The sequence below is a fragment of the Xyrauchen texanus genome, chromosome 6 (assembly GCF_025860055.1).
Source record: "Xyrauchen texanus isolate HMW12.3.18 chromosome 6, RBS_HiC_50CHRs, whole genome shotgun sequence".
Classification (NCBI taxonomy): domain Eukaryota; kingdom Metazoa; phylum Chordata; class Actinopteri; order Cypriniformes; family Catostomidae; genus Xyrauchen; species Xyrauchen texanus.
The window spans coordinates 12468856-12491686 of NC_068281.1; the positions used below are offsets into that span (position 1 = coordinate 12468856).

Below are 22831 nucleotides of genomic sequence, written 5' to 3' on the forward strand. Positions count from 1 at the left end.
ATACTTCCTCTCTGAGAGGGAGAGTGAATCTCTTACACATCAGTGGACCTTAATCAGATCTGGGGCCAGCACAGGGTCTCATCAGCACCTTTCATTTTTCACTCATGCTACCACTCCATCTGTCAATCTATCATTATTTCCTTTGCATCTCCCTCCTTTTTTTCCATCTGATTAATGCACACATCACTGTGTCGTCCAAGTCACTGAACCAGTGTTGCTGGTAAGGACTGATTCTGTGCAAATAAATTGCAAACAGTCACAGCACAGTTACAGGTATAGATAAAGAAGAAACTGAATGCTGTAAAGAAATGTGCTTTATTAAAGTTTTTTACAGTCATGGACAACATGAAAATATAAGGGAATTATGAATATAAATTATGATTTCCAGGCCTGGAAATTATTCAAATCAAGGCATGAGGGATAAAAAACGGTTAAAAAGACCTGCTATTTGGCTCCCGTAGATCATGGCTATGGTGGTCCACCAGTTTTGGAGGTCCAACATTACCAAAACAGCACTAACCAGCATGGACATTTTTGCATGATTCTGATCATGTGGTCAAAACCATGACAATTTAGAAGCCTTTTGAAAATTCCAAATTTTATTAAACACAACAATATTTGAACCAGTCATGGTCATAAGGTTAAACAGCCATTTCTAAGCCCTGACCTGGCCTCAGAATTTGGCAGAGAGATCTGCTGAAAATCATCAGAGGACCCCCCTAGGTTCCCGCTGTGACTCGAGGGCACAATTACGCCCAGTGTTTCCAAACACAGCACACAGTCCGTCATGAGTGAGTGAGGCTTATTGCATGATCTGCTCCAACAGAGGGGCCCATTTGTAGCAGAAAGGCCTTTGATTCTGACCTCATTTAACCCTGCAAAGTCCAGAGAAAGCAAGGCAGGGGATGGAAGTACAGACATGTTGAATATAAGTTTATTTACATCACACAATCATATCATTGTTTTGTTTAGCAACCCCTTGCATATTTTTTTTTACAATGTTAACAACTATGCAAGAACCGTAGTGGGTAATTAAAAGTCTAAAAAAACCGAAGCCTCTTATTTGGGCACCCACATCCTGTGTGGTTGAGTCTGGAGAGTACAATTAATTATAGCATGAATAGTTTCCAGTGATGAACAAATGGAGCGAGTGAAGTTGGTATCTAAAGTAATAATTTCTGGATCAGCTGAGGCTTTCAGTGGACGTGAACCATGAAATCTGGGGCATACGCACAACAATTTAACTGCTTACTGATTGTATGGCTCTGCACCCTGCGAAGAGTACAAAATACCATTGTGACAGCTGAAATATTACATTTAGAGTATTTCTTAAAATCTCAAAACTCATATGATGCCTTCTCCAAAATATTTTAGATTTTCTTGAACATGGACTTAATCACCAGATAAGTTTAAAATCATTGGAACTCATTCATGGAACATAAGCAGAATACATTTCTGTAGCCTTTAAATCACAAGCAAAACTATTCTTATGTGAATTGCTGTATTCAGTTTAATGGGGCAACTGAAAGGATTTATCAATGATTTACACAGAAATTCATTCTTCTTGTGTTTCATGAATAAGCCTCATTGTCAGTTTCAACAAGTGGTACATCTTAAAGCTAAAGAAATCTGAATTGTTCTAAAACACCATAACAATACACATGTTTCAGTTGTTTGTGGCTATAGATGTATCAATAATAAGCAGAAAAAAGTTACAAATTCAGAAAAGGGCTTCCAAACACACTGGTCAACTCTTGACAAGCACAGTTACCTATATTTTTGCATGATACATTTATAAATAATAGTTTTATTCATGTGTGAAAATCAGTAATTTGATGAAAAATACATACAGTATAGATAAACAAGGTGTCGTGTCAAGCAACAACCTTCCCCCTTCACTAACCAATAAAATGACAGAGGGAAAAAAACTTGAGGAGAAAAATCACAAGGCATTGGATATCTCTGTGGATGAAAAGAGTTCAGACGTCCAAATAAACAAATAAAGAGAGAGAAAATGAAATCTCGGGATTAGAAAAACTGCTTTTCAGATCAATGGCCAAGAAAAGGTCTGAGTATCGATTTGAGAAAGGTACTTGTGCCATATGAAAACAGAGGTGGATTTTCTTTCTAATGATGGCTTCGATGACCTTCTTCGAATCCTGAGAAGCGAGCACACCAGCTACGAACCTTTCATATCACAGGATAAAGTCCATTCCTTTCAAGCTCAAAGAATTCAGGGGTGGGATACAAAAACCTGACAGAATCTTGTTTGAATTTTTTTTTATAAAATTGAAAGAATGGCCTGTCCATTCTGATCCTGGTTGTAAACCATAATTGGCTCATGGTCGACCAACATAATCCTGTCATCTCTGTCATAAGGTTGTGATTGACAAACCTTAGTCTCAGAGACCCTCATTTGTGGTGAGTTTCTTGCTCACTTGGCAATAAATATCCCTCTCTTCATCTCTTTGGGTGAACATAGTATTCACTAATGCTCTGGTCATTCATTATGAACACACACACACACACACACACACACACACACACACACACACACACACACACACACACACACACACACACACAAAGTCCACTGCAGCAGCACATATGCTGAAAACTGGTGCAGGTCAGTTAATGATGGTGAAGTACTCTTCATGAAGCAATCAGGCAAATTGTTCTGCAATCAGCTAATACCTAAAATATTGTATTAAGCTAGCTAGAATACCGCTATACAATGCAATTGTTGTAATTGTAATACAATTTAATCTCCAATGTTTGGCCTTGACCCCTTGAGTCCACATTCATTTTTCATATTATTTTTTACTACATTAAATCCTTATAAAATAGTTATACATTTAAATATTATTTATGTCTGGACAGCCGGACAGACAGACAGACAGATTAGACAGACAGATTAGACAGGATGGATGGATGACCTAAGAATTACGTTTGCATAGCAGTCACGTTCCAGCTAGGTGTTTCATGCAATCGAGTCAGTTCTGTTAAGAGAGTGTAGAGTATCCAGGTCAGGTTTGGGGAATGTACAATTAATTTCAATGATCTTAATCAATGATTAATCATACGGTTTGACCCAGATAACAATACATACAAAAACGCCCCAAAAAGGGCTTATATAGTCCAAGAGTCTGCTTCAAATATATATATAGATAATTAAACACAACTAATTATAATTAATTAGGAATATACATCATATGCAGACAGGCTATATTAATTTTAATAACACCTTAATGGAATTGACCCGTAGGCTACCGCAACCAGTCAGTTCGTCCGCCGAACCACTTTACTCGATACTCCTGATTCTCCAGAAGGGTTATTCTTAGTTATATGCTTATTCATCAAAAGCATGTTAACTTACTTTGATAATATCAGCTCGTAGCTTAAAATCGCACATTAAAGAGGCTTTGTTTTATGACCAACAAACACAGACAATCAAGCGTATAATTGATTTTAATACAAGGCACTAGGATATATCACCACACTTGACAAACAAACATTTAACATAGAATAAACATAAAATACACAAAATAAACACAGTAAGGGAAAGTAAAGAATTATTAGAGGTACGGCAAACTAATTTCAACAATTAACCCTTTGGAGCCAGCGAGGAAATTACACACTGTGATGCTTTTGAATTTCAATGGAATAATACTTGCACAATGGACCTATGTGTGGCTGAGCAAGGCTGCGTGGATGTTGCGGCCCCGTGGCGTCCTTGAGATGGGCTTTTCTGTCGGTGCTTTCAAAACGTGGATTGTTCGCGGAAAGTTCGAGGCCTCTTAAAGGGTAACTGTTGAAGAGTCGACGGGTGTTCCGGAGGGTTGCAGAAGATCGGGGGAAGAGGGCAGAAGTGTAAGATGGCTTGAAGAGATCCAGAAGAAGTCCAAAGGGAAGAGGTAAGAGAGAGAGTCCAATGCCGGGCCTGACTTTTAAAGGTAGGGAGGTCACACCTCCCTTGGGAGGGCTGACCCAATGAGATCCCTCCATTTTGGGCGCAAGATGATTCCTTTGTCCGTCAAGGCTCATTTGCATGTTTTATTGACCGGGTCCGGCTTTGGCTTGAATAACTCAAAAGAGAACACTGCGCTGAATACTGTACCCCACAATGAACCTCAAAGTGTCAAACTTGACGTTCAATTTTTAGTGTGACAAATGAACCGAAAGAAATATCAGCCATGATTTTAAATGAAAAATTTGATTAAAATCCAGGAGTGTTTGTAAATGTGTCTCAAAAAGATAAATGTCCCAAAATGAGAGCAAACATTATTCAGTAAATTGCAGCACAATGAAACTTAGTACAAAGAAATACAGTATAATGAAATACGGTAGAGACTGATGTCAAAAGAAAATAAAAACTTCTGGGTTACTGGTGTAACCCCTGTTCCCTGATGGAGGGAATGAGACATTGTAGTGACACTAGGGGTTCGATCTTGAGAGCCCCAGGCACCTTTGCTTAAAATAGAAAAGGCCAATGAGAATTGACGAGTGGAATTTGCATGCCACTCTCCACCCCGGACATACAGGTATAAAAGGATAAGGTATGCATCACACATTCAGATTTATGCTGAGGAGCCGATAGAGAGTCCCGGCCATGTCAGCGGCCAGTTCAGCACCACGGCAGGAGGGACACAATGTCTTGTTATGCCAGTAGCTCGTTATACAGTAACGTTCCTTGTCTGTCACTCACTCGATGTTGTGTCGATGTCGTGACACTAGGGATTCCTTTAGAAAATGCTGCAGGTGCTGAACCATGTCATGAGGCATGGAAGAGTGGAAACGGTCAAGATGCTGCATGCCTTGCAGCGAGCACTCGACCATGTTGTGACCTTCCAGCGAGTTTAGGTAAGGCGTCTCCCTAGTTCCAATCCGGGGGGGAGGCACCTACGCAATGAGGCTACAGTAGTAGCCTTTCCTGAAATTTGCCATTAAGCAATTTCCCGCCAAGCAACTTCTAGTATAACGCTGGGAAGTGCTCTTCCCTCTCCAGGAGAGAGGGCACTACGGAGACCCCATCCTACAAGAGGGAGGTTAACATGTGGAGACTACCTCACAGAAAAGTTCACATATGGAATGATACCACCGGTAGGACCCTATCTACAGAGAGGGTACACATCAACAGTGGCCGAAGCAGAGCGAGGCTCTGATGAGGGGAAACACAGGGTTCTCCAGAGGGGAAACCTGAACAATGGAAATGCCTCAAACGGGATTACCCAGAGGCGAATCACCAAGTAAAGAGAAATGAGCCCAAGTACATGGGCTCACCTGAAAAGTGGAATACTACGAGTTCTGGGCATGGTGGCATCACTCCTCTGCCGAGTTCGTCACCGAACAGTGTTTAAGATTTAAAGAGGCATCCAGGGTTCACCATTTATGAAAAAATAATGCACGGCCTACCTGCTGTTACCTCATAATACTCGAGACGAAACCACTTCTATGCGTAGGTTATAAAACCTTGCAAAGTTATTGGGTGCAGCCCAACCCATAGTTCTGCATATGTCTGCTAGAGAGGCCCCCTTGCCAGTGCCAGTGGTAAGCCAAGGATATGGCATCCACAATCCAATGGGCCAGCCCCTATTTGGAGACAGATTTCCCCCTCTGCTGCCCTCCAAAGCAGACAAAGAGCTGCTCCGAGCATCTGAAACTCTGCGTGCCGGACATAGCAATGACAAGGCCGCGTCTTCCTCCTCTGAAGGGAGCGCCTCCAGGTTCACCACCTGAAGGGAGTGGTGGGAACTTTGGTTAAATGGGCTGTGGTCTCAAAATCACGTGAGAGTGTGCCGGCCCGGACTCTAGGCATTCGCTTGTGACAGAGAATGCCTGTAGGTCCTACACCCTCTTGATGGAAGTGAGCTCCATGAATATCCTTGCCTTCCATTTGTTTTTGGCTATAAAATGTTTGCAATAACTGAGTCACACTGTGCTTTTCTGAAAAAGCTTCTCTATGGTACACAGAGGTCACATGGTCACTTTTGTTCATTCCCCATCCTTAATCTAACCTCTTCTAAGGCTGAACCTTTTAAGAGGATATGAGGTCTAACTGGTACTCGGTGGTCTGATTTCTAGCATGTAACACCCTCTCTATTTCTTAAATAATATAATCAACATATCTCACATCTTTGCTGAAATCCCCACTGAATGCTTGGATGTGATTTTCTCTTGGCATATATACTGTACGCAAGACCTGGTTGCTCTCTACTCAAATTGGCTATAGCTGCCATGGTCTTGTCATGCTTTCTGTTGAGTTCTTGAATCTGTCCCTGAACATCATGTATACTACTACCTGCACCATGTTGTTCATCATTACTGTTTTGTAATACTGGACAATCATCATCAGACTGTGACATTTTGAAATGCAAAAATGATCTCAGTTCAACTCAGTAAAAAACAAGTGTCAGTTCACTTGTGGGCAAAATAAAAAATCTCTTAATCCGTCCGTAACTTTGAAACCAAAGGATATGTTGCTGAATGTATATATAATTCTTCTATGTTCTATTGTAGAGTCACTAGATAGGTGTCTCATCAAACACTACCCATGTGGAATCAGCGGAATTCAGGTGCTCTCTCTCTCTCTCGTTCAGCAGTCTCGTCACCTTGCCATGTCACCTCTGGCCGACGCCTGTTCACTGGCCCACTGCACCACTGAAGACAGCTTTCACTGTGTTCCCACTTCATCATCGTCATCGTCTCTTCATCTGCCTGTTGCCAGCCTTGTTACAGAATACTTGACCATCATAATGAACCCAGAAGTACTGCTCCTGCACCTACTTCAGAGCCACCATGTCACAGACACGCCAGAGTCAGCACCAGGCCATGTCACAGCCACGCCATAGTCAGCTCCAGGCCATGTCACAACCACGCCTGAGTCTGCTCCAAGCCATGTCACAGCCATGCCTGAGACTGCTCCATACCTTGTCACCGCCACTCCTAAGTCTGCTCCATGCCATTTCATGCCTCAGCCTGTTCCACGCCACATCACAGCCACGTCTGAGTCTGTTCCAGGCCATGTCATGCCTCAGCCTGCTTCATGCCATGTCACAGCAATGCCTCAGCATGCGCCATGCCATGTCATAGCTATGCCTCAGCCTGCCTCATGCCATGTCACAGCCACGCCTCAACCTGCTCCATGCCATGTCACAGCAATGCCTCAGTCTGCTCCATGCCATGTCACAGTCTGCTCCATGCCATGTCACAGCCACACCTCATCCTGCTCCATGCCATATCACAGCCACGCCTCAGACTGCTCTATGCCATGTCACAGTCGAATCTCGTCTGCTCCATGCCATGTCACAGCCAATCCCCAGACTTCTCCATGCCATGTCACATCCAAACCTCAGTCTGCTCCATGCCATGTCACAACCACACCTCATCCTGCTCCATGCCATGTCATAGCCAAGCCCCAGACTGCTCCATGTCACAAGCAAGCCTCTGCTCACTGGTCCAGATCCGGCTCTGCTCCACGGTCCAGGCCCGTCCCTCAAATCTCTCATGGCTCCACATCCCATGGGCTCAGCCCTGATCCCATGCACCAAACCATGTCTAGTTATATGTCAAGTCTAGTTCCCTGTCTGTCACTCACTCTACATTGTGTCAATTGAAGTAACACTAGGAGCTTCTTTTGGGAGCCACGTTTATCTCAGATTTTTAGAAAAGTCCAATGAGAAATTGGCGAACAGAATTTGCATGTCCCTCCCCCGGACATACGGTTATTAAAGGAGGGAATTGTGCATTTGTTAAAATTATCAAATCAAATCAAGGTATCATTTCCATATATAGCAATGTCACATGTTTCATATTATGAGTGTCATATTTCGTCATTACAGTGGAGAGATTCATATTACCATGGGCTCGTGGTCAGGGCAGTAACATGTAGTAACCAGTAAGTGGGGTCTTTGTTTGAATTTATTGTGATAAAATCAGTGCTGGCAGCGCAAATGTGCCATCCAGGTGCTACAAATATGGCTTGTCTTCTACAGTTCAACTAAGTGTCCCAAGACACCGCAACCACAGTGTGATTCCTGCTGTCAGCTCAGTACAACCTCTAAGCAGAGCAAATGTGCTGTCTAGGCGCCGCAACTGTAGCATGTCTCATGTGTGATTTTAATTATATTATGACACCTCAGATGTGGTTAATATAAAATAATTTACATTCCCTTCACATGGCAAAGCATTGCTTATCTTTGCAGGGCTATTGCACACAAATGCTCGCCCTCATCGTAGGGCTCACATGCAAAACGTCATCAAATGGAAAATGTGTTGAAACGCAAAATGCTGCTACTCTTTTACAAAGGTTTTGCACAAAAAATGTCAACCTTATGTAGGGCTCAACCGAAAAAAATATTTTGTACTCCAGCAGGGGTACTACACAAACGAAGTTGCCCTTATCATAGGGCTTAAACACAAATGTAATTTATCCTTTTGCTGGGGTATTGCACAGATGAAGTCACCCTTGTCATAGGGCTCAGGCGCAAAACTTTGTTTCGTACTTTTGTAGGGGCATTGCACAACCATGCCTGCCTTTTTCAAGGGCCAATCTAAACAAGGGCTCATTCACAAGCATCGTTTACCCTTCTGCAAAGATTTTACACTAACAAGGCTCGCCCATTCACAGGGGCTCTACAATTCTCATGAGATATCCTACCCTTCTGCAGGGTATGGCACAATAGTAGCATATTGTACAGCCTTACAGGCTTATGTTTGTGTCATTCATTTATATTTTCTTTCATATTTGTCCCTCATCCTCTAAAGACCTGGTTGTTGTCCTGAGTCCAATTATTTGGTTTTGTATTTTATTTTGGGTACTAAGGTTAAATTAGGTAATATTCCATTTGGGGCAAGCTCCACTCGCCTGCCATCATTGCCTCCGGCAGGATCTGACGGTCCAAGCAGCATCGGAGCGCTGAACCGTAGGATGGGCTTAAGCCAAATCATATAAATATAGTTTCATTTGTATTATTCCTATAATCTTGAGTCTTTCTGATGGGAATGTAAACATAGTTCTAGCAGAACGATCTCAGGATTCATTCATCAGGCATCAATACAATCAGAATACAGCATCTGCTTTATAAGCCTTCCAGGTGCCTCTCATTGTTCACATACTTCTGTGTTTTCACCCCCTATCCCACCCCATCTCCACCAGTTTAGGTCTCATCCTGGACGGGGGAGGATGAAGCTTATGCTAATTCATATAAGTATATTTTCGTTCATATTATTCCAATAATCTCATGACTTACTGATATAAACTGTGACACTGTTATTTGCAAATCACTTTGTCATCTCTCTAATCAACATGAATCACAAACCTGTATCACATAAGTCCTCTTTTCCCTTATTCTAAGGTTCTGCAGTCTGCAGGTGAGTCAGGTATGTGGGTGTTTTACAATCATCTGTGTCCTTGTCTAATACAGGTAAGTCATTGAAAGTAATCATCCTGTGTCAGAAAGAATCAATCTTTTTTGTTGCTTCTCAGGTTACGTTCTGTCCCATAAGTGCATCTCCATCATGCCTTTCAAATCCTCTACTCAGCACAAGCTGTGTGTTGTTTTGTGTCACACACACACACTATACTTTAAACATGTAAAAATGTTCTTGTAATATTTCCCTTTGAAAGCCATGAATGCAATGATACACTTCAGTTCTTTAAAAGTGCACTCAGTATTTTCCCACTTAAACGTATTACACATAAAGACACAAAGAGTGCAAATACATTTAAAGAAGAAGAACTCCAGTTGTATAAGTAGCATAGAGGAAGTTGGGTTTTTTTTTTCAAACATGTGGTGGACATGTTTAGAGAACACAAGACTAATCAATTAGAGGAGAGCAGGTATAATGCTGTATTCCATAATTGAACTCAGATGCAGGATTTTCCTAATTGATATCGCTGATCTCCGATCATAAAGGCATTCCATTTTCATATGCGTGGATGATGACAGGTAAGGTAACAATATTGCTACACTCCAGTTAGCTTGGAGGTAGTAGACTATCACCAGAGATGTCTCCTAGCAACCTAATTGTTAAACAGGTGTACGATTATTGAAAGAGAGAAAAATGTACCATGTTTTATACATCTCAGTTACTGTCATAAACTCTGTTCCCTGATGGAGGGAACGAGACGCTGTGTCGATGTAATGAGACTGGGGGTCGCTCTTGAGAGCCCAAAACACCTCAGATCTTTGAGAAAAGGCCAATGAGAATTGGTGAGTGGAATTAGCATGCCACTTCCCCGGACATACGGGTATAAAATGAGCTGGAATGCCCACTCTCATGGAAGAGTGGCTTTTCCCCAGAAGAAGGAAAGCCACAAACGCAACATGTTCACAATGAGAACATGAACCATCCATGAATACTGCCTCACGTGTCTGGGCCACGATCACACTGAGGCAGTGCCTGTTACCATCGGAGACATTAAGTTAATGACCGCATCCAGGAATCACACAAAGACGGAAAGGCATCATTAAAAAGATATTCACGTCAAGATGCTGCTCTAATGGAGGAAAATATACTCTTTGCAGAAACATATACTCTTTTAGTAGCAGGGGCCATTTTTAAATACATGTGAACAGCAGTGCAAATCAACATTGTAACAGTTTCGAAGCTAAAATGTATATTTAAAGGGTTAGTTCAGCAAAAAGTTGTCTTTATTATGTGTAACACAAAAGATGACAGGCAGAATGTTAATCTCATTCACCATCCACTTTTATTGCATTTTTTTTACATTCAATGAAAGTGAATAGTGACTAAGGCTGTCATTTTGCCTACCATCTCCTTTTGTGTTCCACAGTAGAAAGAATGTCATATGGGTTTGGAACAACTTGAGAGGGAGTAAATGATGACATAATTAAACTTTTTGGGTGTGCTATCCCTTTAACAGCAAACAGTGTTATATGCCTCACAATTTACTATCAATATTCACAGACATGAAAATACTTGGCAAAGAATTACCAAAAATTACAATATACACATAGGCTTCAGCACAAACTATAATGACCCTCCTTACACCTGTGGGAGTGTGGGTATGTCTTTTTAGTGAGCAATATTATCATATTTCACAGACGAGTAGCGCATAGAAGGTAATTACTTGCTCTGTGCTATAAACCCCTGTTTCATCCCATTCATTTTCATCTGGCCAGCTCAGGCAAAGAGCTGCCTGTATTTATTTCCCATCTGTAGATTTACAAGTACCTCAGCTCAGCCAAGCCATAAAAAATATGAGGAAGAAAACCGCTGTATGTCAATGAGTGCATGTTCATGTGAAGGAGACGGACTCACAACAGACAACTGTGAACGTTCACACATTTATACGAGTATTTTAACTGCTGAGATATAAAAATATTGATTGATTTCAGCACTGTTTTGTTGTTATTGAACAAAAACAACACAATTTTATGGACAACATGCAGCTGAGACCTCTTTCAAGTTGTTTCTGTGACGAAGGATGCTTCACATGGGCAGCGTTGCCACATGTCGCTCGAGAAAAATGTAATGTGTTCTGACAATGCCCCAAACAAAGGACTTGCCACACCAATATCTGTAAAAACAAGTGAACCCATTTTTTTTTCTACCCATTTTATAGGCATGTTGTAACAAAAGGTCAACTTGTGTTCTATTACTTTTATCTTCCGAAAAAACAGAGTTATGAAAAACGTTCAAAGTAACTTGTAATATGTGAACCATGGCAACCCTGCGTACAGGGGAAAAGGAGAGCACTACAAGATCACTGGACAGGGGTTTGTGAATCTCTCTCCACCTGTGAGATTTGATTTAAATCAATCCAATTGTTATGTTTGACTCTCATTTAAAAGGCACCATGCACTTTTATTTTATTTTATAATGTGCACTGAGGTCCACTTAAAATGTTAGTAAGAGATTTTCATCAAAAATAGTCATAATTTAGAAATAATTTTCTATCCTGTTTTTGGCCCTCTGATTAAAACGCTCCATTTTTGAGCCGTGTCTCCTTGAAGACTTCAGTGTAAACGCCCACTGCAATGATTGGTTAACATCATTGTTTTGAAAAGTTTGGATGGTTTAAAATGGTAACTGGAGGAATTCAGCCATACATGTTTGAGCCAGAGTCTGATCATGAAACTAAAGAGAATGAACCCCCTCCACAAACACCACGGATACTGTAGAATGTGACAGCATGGTACGTAATCACTCTAATTTATATTTATTCCATGTCTATTTGTGTAATAGATGTTACTTTTTATTCTCATTTAAACAAAGAAGGGACATAACAGTGTTTATCTTTTTACAGGCATAGTTGGAGCATTATCCAATGGTGAAACATTTCCATGTTTTACAAATGCTTTGTAACGCATGACAGTGCCAACTGAAGTTTAAATACTTGGTGATAGCACATTTATAACTGTCAAAGGATATACTTATGGTGCAACATGTAAACATGTACAGGATCAAACCGGTGTTTGTCACACTGTCATTCTTCATATATTCATTGTTCATCATATTTTCAGTGTAGTGATAAACGCATACATTGCTCATTGCAGTGAGTCATGTTTTCATTAAAAAGTAAAGAGATTGTCTAGATAGATTGCTATCAATAATCTATAGGTGCATCTGTGGCACTCTGAAAGCAATATTCAAGTAAAACAATGAGAACATGCTTCGGGCAATTATTATTGAAAGCTTGATGCGACAAGATATGCGAAGAATGCATTAAAACTAATACACACGTTCAACTGAAATCACTAGGATCAAATCAATATAAAACTAAACAACAATATTTTCTCATGAATAGTTATAATATTAAGCTTGGAAATTTTGGTAAAAACATTCAAATATTCAGTACATATCTATCAGTCAGTAACACATGAAGTAATACAATTAGCATGGATACTAACACTTGTTTGTTGCGATATTACTGTCGGTGTCAAGTTTAAATGCCTTTTTTGTTCATGTTTTGTATTCAAGTATTTTATTTTGATAGATTAGTTCCAGTTTCCTATTACATGTCATGTGGTTTCCTTGTCATGTGACCCTCTTGTTTCATCATGTTTATTAGTCCTGTCTTTTCATTGGTATATGTTTATTAGTCTTGTTATCCCCCTTTTAGTTCCACGACTGCCACATTCCATGGGCCAGTGCCCACGCCTGCCACATTCCATGAGCCAGCACACACAAGCCAGCGCCCACGCCTGCCACGTTCCACGAGCCAGCGGCCATTCCTGCCACGTTCTACGAGCCAGGGCCCATGCCTGCCACGGTCAATGAGCCAGCACCCATGCCTGCCACAGTCAACAAGCCAGTTCTTGAAGCCTTGTTCATCCCAGCGCCAGTGTTGCAAGCCTTGTCCGTCCCAGAGCCAGCATTTCTAGCTTCATCCACCACGTCTGCCTCATCGTGCCATGTTGCCACACTTACCGCATAATGCAATGTTGCCATGCATAGTCAAGCGGCCCCACCTTGCCATGTCACCACGTCGGCATGCCTTGTCAAGTCAACATGCCTATCCCAGTATGCCGAGTTGACAGGACCCATGAGTCAGCCAGGCTCCACCCTCTGAGCCACTAACTCCTGAACGCTGTCGAGTGTTTGCAGCCCAGGACCCCGTCCCTGCCCTGTGTCCACCTCCCAGGCCTCCTAACCCTGTCCCTGCCCTGTGTTTACTCCCCAAACTGCCGGACCGTGCTACGTTCCTGGAGCCACCACCCAAACTGCCAGACCCTGCTCTCTTCCTGGAGCCACTTCTATGGCCACTGGCTCCGAACTTGTTTACTGCCCCAAGCCCTGTCTCACCAAGCCATTCCTCAAAGACCCCAGCTCCCTATTGAACTCTTGTTAGTTTTGTTTATGTTTGAGCATCGGGAGCCGCCCTTTGAGGGTGAATATGTCACATTTAAATGTGTTTTTGTTCAAGTTTTGTGTTCATGTCTTTTATGTTGATAGTCTAGTTCCTGTTTCCTCTTTAATGTCATTTGGTTTCATTGTTTCACAATGTTTATTAGTCCTGTCTGTTGGTTATCTTGTTGTAACCCGCACAAGAAGAGACAGTCACAATGTAAGTCAAACTGCGTTTTATTGCTAATAAAAGCAGTGCAGGCGAAAGTACAAAAACAGGGCAAATCCAGTGAAGAATGGTCAGGGAAAGCGTAGGGTCGAAAGCCGGGGAGTCAAGGAGAGTAAAGGGGGCAAATCCGGGAGAGCAGTCGAGGGGAGCAAGGGTCAAAGCCGGGGAAACGAAACAAACACGTAGCAAGAGGGGACTCGAGGGAGCAAAAGACAGGGGAACAAGAGGAGCTGGCAAGCTAAGAGGGAACGAGTAGGGAGGTCAAAACTAGACGAGACTAGCGGGGGCATAGGAACGGGAAACTAAACACAATAACCAACACCCGTGATACGGATGTGCTGGGTATTTATAGGGGAAGGTGCAGGTGTAAACAATGAAAGGTGACGAGACGAGTGCAGGTGAAACTAATGTGTGGGGATTGGAAGCGCGTGAGTGCAGGTGGTCATAATGTTCTGGCTGAGAGCGGGCAGCGAGCACGCTCGCGGAGTGCATGTGTGTCAGAGGGGGGAGATAGTTTACGAGCTAGAGCTCGTAATAGCAAAACCGGGCGTGGACGCCCGAGGGAGGAAAAAGAGCGTACGAGCTCAAGGGGGCGGAGCGAGGGAGCGGGAAGCGAGCACGCTCGCGGAGTGCATGCGTGCGTGCTCGCGGAAGCGGAGATGGGGCAGAGGAGCGGGGTTCGTGACACTTGTCAGTCTTGCAATTGGTTGTTTGTTTGTCTCAGTCTCTCTATTTAAGCCTTAATGTTTGCCATTGTCTCTTGTCGTAATGTTGCATTCATGGTCTTGTTCATTATTTTAGTCATAGACAAGTCACAGTCTAGTCATAGTTAAGTCTTGTCTTTCAGTTTGGTTTTTGTATTTGTTTCATGGCCGTCAAATTAAACCGCACTTTCTGCACTGTCTAGAGCAATTTAGTTGATATCTCAATTATTTCTGTTTATAATGTGATTGTGGCAATAAACCCTCCATTGTTCCAGAGGTAAAACAGGATTGTTATCGCCCGATGGGTCTCTTTCTTCCATGAACCACACTGCATCTCCTTTTGTGTTCCAAAGAAGAAACAAAGTCATACAGGTTTGGAACAACATGAGGGTGACTAAATGATGAAAGAATTTTGGGAGAAAATACATTGTTGAACTACTATTTTAAAAGATAAACTACTAGACACTAAAGACCATTCTACTTCACACAAATAGATGTGTAGGTGGATTTTCCTCATAGATTTTTCAACTTTTATAAACTCAAATGTTAGGTTTGGGCATTATGATGGGGTTAAAGCCCAATGGTTTTAAATCCAACAGAGTGTTCTGTTGGGACTGCAGTTAACTGAAGGCTTTACTCTGGTTGAGTGTGCCCCCCAGTGTTGATAATGTGCCATTGTGATGCAGTGACGGTAGAGACGCCTCCATATGACACTAAAGTGGCTACACAATAGTGTCATATGGAGGCCTCCATTCCATCACTGCTATTTCAGATAATTTCATAACTTTGACCTTTACCAAAGACTTGTCCATAAAAATTACTTTAATGAAGAATAATCTAAACAGAGCTTTTAATAGTATGTCTACTTTGGAACATTTTGATTGCATAGCTCTTTATTATTATTTTAAGAACAATTTAAGAACTTTTTAAGTACTATTGTATGCATTATGTTCACAATGCAGAAACATACATATATTTGCTATATTCGGTAGATTTCTGTAACAAAAAATAAAGCTATATTTGTCTTCATTCTGTTTACATATAAACAAATATTTATTGAATTAATTTATTGACAAACAATAACAGAGAAAATAATATTAAATAACAATCTCAGAACTCTCCGCAGAATTTCATTGATCAAAATCTTTACATTATTCTCTATAAATAATAATTCTACAACTAAAAGACCAAATCCATGCATAATATCTGTAGTGCTTCATCACAAAAACCTGTTATCATGAGTACATTAAAACATACTGTACATGTATGTGTTTGACACACGCACACACACATACACACACACACACAAACATTGTTAATCAATGTTTTTTCCCCATCTGATTTTTTCTTAGTAATTTCCTACTTTTCCCTTTTTTTCTCTTCATTACCTTTGGCAGGTATTTTGTGGTTGTGATTATCACTGCAGAGGTTGTTACTGTGTCCTTTGTTATAGATATAAAAGTTGTCAGTGGGGTCTCTGTATCTTTTCCAGGTTTTTTTCTTGTTGTTTCTATTGGTGGCAAAGTTGAAGTTGAGACCCGCTCTGTTTTACGTGTCCCACATGGTGTCATAGTACTCAAAGAAGACTGTATGCTCTCTGTGGACATTGGAGCTGGTTGGGCAGCCGTTATCCAGATCTCTGTGTCTGGTCCTGGTGTTTTGATTGTTGTCACTGTTGGTGGCACAGTTGTACTTAAAACTGGTTTCAATTTACTTGTGCTGGTCTCAGTCGCTACTGTTTTTATTGTTGTTATTGTTGGTGGCACAGTTGTACTTAAAATTGGTTTCAATTTACTTGTGCTGTTCTCAGTCTCTGGTGTTTTGGTTGCTGTCAATGTTAGTGGCACAGTTGTAGTTAAAACTTGTTTCAATTTACTTGTGCTGGTCTCAGTCTCTGGTGCTTTGATTGTTGTCAATGTCAGTGGCACAGTTGTAGTTAAGACTCGCTTCACTTTACTTGTGCTGGTCTCAGTCTCTGGTGCTTTGATTGTTGTCACTGTTGGTGGCACAGTTGTAGTTAAGACTTGTTTTACTTTGCTTGTGCTGGTCTCAGTCTCTGGTGCTTTGATCGCTGTAGCTGTAACTGAAATTCTCCACTCTTTGGAAGGTTTCTTTTTTTCATCCAATACCTTTCTTGCTTTCTTAGCCCATTTATCCTCTGGATCTGAACAAATAGTTTTATTTTTATAGGTGAGGAACCTGTACACATAAAACAAAAAAAAGATATATATATATATATACTTGATTTTTTAGGACACTTTATTTAAATATCTACCATTTTATTATTATTGAAACTATGTAAAACCTTATATTGTAAAACTGTAAATAACAGCCTTCTACTTACACTACAGCTCTGACAGGACATAATATTTTTTCTTGAATATAATAATCCGAAAGGTTTGCTATTGGAATTTTGGTTTTCTTCACATCATTACAGCAGTTTGGTGGAGGTCCATCCACTGTTGGAGAAGCACATCAGTAAATTCACAGTTTAAAACCACACAATTGCAGACTTTCATAAAGCTACAATATCAGATCAACTTCTATTCCAGCAAGTGAAAGTTACTGACGCAAGACCACAATGTATTCTGAAAAGTTGCAGCATTGAAATATCAAAACCTACCTGCTAACACAACATTCCTCCACACCATAGAGCAAAGAAGAGCAGTTAGGAGAATGAACTTCATCTTGAAATCTTGAACACTTCTAATTATGAATCTCTACTGGGTTAAAGGGTCTATATTGAGGGAGGTCTTTCAGCCCACAAACTCACCACCCTCTCTGATCACTTTTCTTTGTCACTTTGGCCCACAGACACGTCAGGGACAGGAAAAGGTGAGTAAGCAGTGGAACGTGGTGAAAAAGTTTCACTCAACCACAAAGAGGAAAGTAAGGGGCTTCATCATTCACATGAATCATTCAACATGGCTGAATTCAGTTCACCATGGCCTTCTGTAAATCAATATTAGTCTTGAATTTGTGGTCTCACCATATATGCCCTTTCCCCACATACAGTACAGCAGGGGTCCCCAATCTTCTTGCTGCTAAGTCCAGGTCAAAATATGGTATTTTTGTCACAGAGATGATTATTCTGCTTTTCTTCATTTTACAATTAAAATACATTGACAGAACATGATTTTAATAAATGTTATTGTATGTATACATTTCTTAGCAATTTTCTTTAAGCTAGCCCTACTTTGTCATTCTATCTCTGTTCACTGACATGTGCATGTCAAGACATGAATTTCATCCATCCATCCATCCATCCAACGCTATCCTGTGTACAGCCTATCCCAGCTAACATTGGGCGGGGGACACCTGACAGTCGCAGTCCATGAGGGCCACATAGACAGACATACACTCACACTCACATACATCAGACATTAATTTATTTAAAAAAAAAAATTCTGTAGAAATTTTTCTATTGTAGGCAAGCAAGAAAAAAATTAAAATATGTGTAAAATGTTACATTTAAGTCTTTTTAATCTGTTCACCACAAGATAATTTTTTTGTAATTGATTGATTGATTGATTCATTCATTCAGCACCGCAGAGTGTTTAACCATTATAAGCTTTTCCCCACAAATGGCAACAAAGCATATCTACCATATTATGATCTGCTCAGCAGGACTTTTTATCAAGCTATACATAAAAGGCAATACTAGCCCAACAAATTATTATGCATTTGAAAAAATCTGTATGCCATTGTAATAAGTTGTTTATGACTCTACTTTTTCTGTGTTTTCCGTACAGCGAATGTTTACATGAAAAAAATTGAAAAACAGCGTGAGCGGACACAAAAACATGTTCAGTTTGAACAGCCCCTTGTTCACATGACACAGCGCTAGCTGAAGTTTATCAAAGTTACCTCTCAAAAAGAGCTTTGTTTCAGTTGACTGTAGGTAAATTTACACTGCATCCAGCACTGTATTCGTAAATATGTTTTACTGTGTGAGAAAGTGCTCCAAATGATTCAGTGATTGAGCGCTCTGTACAAATTGTACTGAATCACAAATCAATTCAGACCGTTTTGCAAGCCTGTTTGGTCAATTCACTGAAAAGAACTGACTAAAAAGAGTTATGTATTCGCAATTTAGACACATTTCATGATGGGTGAAACCGTTGTCATGAAGTCTTACGGTGCAGATGGAATCAATCTGGTGTCTGACGTAACCTAATTGGTAGCAAGGCAGCTAGCATTAGCAAGTTCATCCTGTCTAACCCTACGTTACCACTGGCGCGTTGTGAGCGAAGCTGAGAGCATTTTCAATTAATTCCTATGAATGCCGAGGGTCATGCTCGCAAGGTGGATCGTAGGATTGGCAGCGGTGTGGAGCAAGCTCTCTCCTAGCGCTGTGAGCGCCTTTGAGAGGATTTCGTCCGCCTTAGTCAAGAACTTGGGCATGTTTTCTGTCTGTCTTAGTAGCATGTTTAGTTGTAATGTTTGAAATTCGGTTATGCAAAAAAAAACAAATCACATTGCCTTAGACTTTCTTATCGTCCATCATTTAGACGTACAGAGTCGTAAAAATGTATTATTAATTTTATCAAACATCAAGGGAGACTGATGCAGAGGCAACTGTCATTAGATTTTGCTTCTTTGCCTCGGACAGACAACTTCTCGTGGCAGTTTTAATTCGGTTCTGGAGGCTGAACCCAGCGTCAAGCGCCATATTGCCCTCGACATAACAAGAGTTTCAGAAAGTGTCACAGAGGGCCAATTTTACGAGTTTGCCACGTAAAAAAGTGGGAGGCGTGCACAATAAACATTGAAAACGTATTTGGAAGAGAGAAAAAAGCTTGCAGTTGCTTTGATAGCATAAAGTAATAAAAGGACTCATTTATGTTTGGGTCTAAGCGTTTTCTTGGTGAATTTAAATTAGTTCAATAACTGGGGTCTCTAATATTTGTAAACGAAAAGGTAATATTTAATTAAAAGAAATGATGAGACATTCAATGTCTCTTCACAAATTTGGACAATTTTTAAATATATCTTGTTGCTTAGTACTCTCGAAGACATTATTGGTGAAGTAAAAACGTGTGTGTGTGAAGAACTCTTTGGTGTAAAGTGACGACACTTCATAAACTTCAATGTATTCTGCAGCGCGGATGCGATTCATGTGAAACACCCATAACGCGTATAAATATCAGTGACTTTTGCACATTAATCATTGCTCTTCACAATCACAAAAGTGATTATGTTTTCAAAACAGAGAATTTCTCAGAAAGGTGAGGAATTTGGATCCCTGAAATTATTATTCATTATTTTTTATGCATTTATTTATTTTGTGGAATTGGATCATTTTCCACGGCACACCTAACAATCTTTCAGAGTGTGCCGTGGCACAGTGGTTGTGAAACACTGGCCTAGCTGTGTGCCTAATTCTAAATTGAAAGCATGAAGACTGTCTTTATAGATATTATAATGGACTTCAAGTTGTTTTTGCCACATTCGTTCTGCTTTCCAGCATTTTCTTTTCATGTTTTTAACTGCTGCTGTGTTTCTCCAAGGTTCTTTACACCTGCCAGTGATCATCCAGACCTTTACAGGAGCAATGCCATCACTAGCAGTTTTAACTTTTGAGTTAAAGTTATCGAGGAGATCATCAACACTTTCTGCGGATATACTCGGTTTCATAGATATAACCTTGATAAATTGCACACTAGTGTTCTCATTTATGTCATGCCTCTTTTTGTCAGAGACAGATCTAACTTCAGTGGCAGGAGAAATCAATATTTAAAAGAAAATACAGAAATGGTCAGATTGCGCAATGTCCTTAATAATAGTGGATGAAATGTTCAGACCCATGGTAATGAGCAGATCAAGTGTGTGTCAGCGATTGTGTGTGGGTCCATCTACATGTTCAAAAGTGTTTAAAACTGTTTTGAGTTCTTTGGCAGTGTTGTGTTCAGGATTATCTATATGAATGTTGAAATACCCAGCAATAACAAAAAGCCAGTAGAGTATTTTAAATAATTATAAATAAAAAGCATTGAGCACCTTTTAGTATACAGTAATACTTAGATATTCAAAGGTCAAGTAATCACCACATGACACTTGCTTGCATTGAAAGACATTTTTAAATATTGCTGCTAATCCTCCACCTTTCCTAACAGCTCTGCAGACACTCATAAAGGTTTGGAGAGACTTATTCATTGAGGACTGTTGCACTGCAGCTGTTGTCTAACCAAGTCTCATTTAGAAACATCAAGTCCAGGTTGTTTGTGGTCATGAGGTCATTGACTAGAAACAACTTCTTCTTTAGTGCGGGGATGTTTAAAAGTGCTAACTTGACACCCACAGTAATGTTGGATTTACGTCTAATATGCAACAGATTAGATTGGTTTGTCATACATATTGAGAAAGCCTATATAAGTCTTCCTATCACTTAACATAACAGATATTGAAACACTGAAAAAGGGTTCCTGCTTGTTCTGTAAACATTTGTGAATGATGGATGGAGGGAGAAGTAGATATTGTCCTTTACCACTTTTGCACCAAGTTTGTTTGGGTGAAGGCCATCTGATTTAAACAGTTCACTTTGATTCCAGAAAAGATTGAAATTATCAATGTAGTTCAGTCTTCTCATGTTGCAGGTTTTGTGCAACCAGTAAATAAATCAATACATATCTATATATTTTATTTAACCAATTATTAAATTGTTATTTATTTACAATAATATATATATTAAATAAGTTCTCACCAATGTGCACATACATTTCATTAATATGCATACATTTGTTGTTGTGTTTCAATTCAAATTTGACTTATCTTCATGAGAACATTCAATCACAATATTACTATAAGGTATATGATTTACCTTTTCTTTTACCTGATGAATGTGCGTTCTCGTCATTTAATTATGTATTCAGTCATATATTCTTATTAATCAGTTGAAAACAAGAACTAAGTAACACTGAAGAATAGAGCACACTCAAAATATTTGTCCTTTTTTTAAGATTTACACATTTCAATTTCACAACAAAATTCCATTAAATTGAATTGTGTAATATTTATTAAAATTAAATAAAAAATACTTAATATATTAAGTTTTTTTATTAGTTTATTTTATTCAATGTGATGTAATTTTGTTATGAATTTGAAATGTGTTTTTTGTGTGTGTGTGTGTGCATCATTCAAACCTGAAATTGTTGATGTTGTAGCCTTGTACTTACACTACAGCTTTGATTGGACAACGTACTGTATCTTGAATATAATAACCCAAAATGCCTTTAAAATTGGTTTTGGTATGTGTCACAATTTGACAGCCGCTTTCTGGTGGTTCTTCCACTATTGAACAAAAACATTCATTTAAATCATGTGTGAAATAAACTCCCTCATTAAGCTACAACTTTTCTACATTTCACTCAGGTGCAAGTTGACCCCAAACCACAATGAAAAAACTCACATGATGACGTGGAACCCATCGGCACTATAGAGAAGAGAAAAGTAGTTGCACACTTCTAATTATGAAACTCTACTAGTTGAAGGGTCTATGCTGAGGGAGGTGTTTCAGCACACAAAGCTCACCACACTTCGTCGCCTCAGTCAGGGACAGGAAAAGATGAGTGCACAGTGGAATGCATAGAGTTAAAAATATGTACTCAACCACAGAGAGGAACGTAAGAGGTTCCATCATTCACATGGATCATTCAACATGGATGAATTCAGTTCACTGTGGCCTTTTGTGAATCAATCTTTTCTTTATATGAGTTTGTGTTCTGACCATATAGAGTTAAATTTCTATTGCAATCTGAGTGAAAACTGAGAGTCAAATTGCCTTTTGTCTTCAATATGACCCTTACAAAATGTACTTCAACATCAGATTGTAATAACTCAGTATTTGATAAATAGCCTACTTCTGCACTAAATGATTACAACATTCATATATAATGATATTTTCAAGGACCTTCATGGAATTTTAAAGAATGCTATGGCATTACGACCTGTCCAGGGTGTCCCCCGCCTTTCGCCCAATGTTAGCTGGGATAGGCTCCAGCCCCCCGCGACCCTGTACACAGGATAAGCGGTTGACGATGGATGGATGGCTATGGCATTACCACATGTGATCAGAGTGTTCACAATT

General features: G+C 40.1%; 1 protein-coding gene across 1 annotated transcript; it reads right to left on the reverse strand.

Moving 5' to 3' along the window:
• Positions 1 to 15867: 15867 nt before the first annotated feature.
• Positions 15868 to 17438, reverse strand: LOC127645631 (integumentary mucin A.1-like). Its single transcript, XM_052129302.1, has 3 exons — positions 17369 to 17438; positions 17090 to 17204; positions 15868 to 16944 (listed from the first exon to the last, which is right to left on the reverse strand). The coding sequence occupies exons 1-3, from the start codon at positions 17430 to 17432 to the stop codon at positions 16065 to 16067; spliced, it is 1059 nt and encodes a 352-aa protein (XP_051985262.1). The 5' UTR covers positions 17433 to 17438; the 3' UTR covers positions 15868 to 16064.
• Positions 17439 to 22831: the final 5393 nt, after the last annotated feature.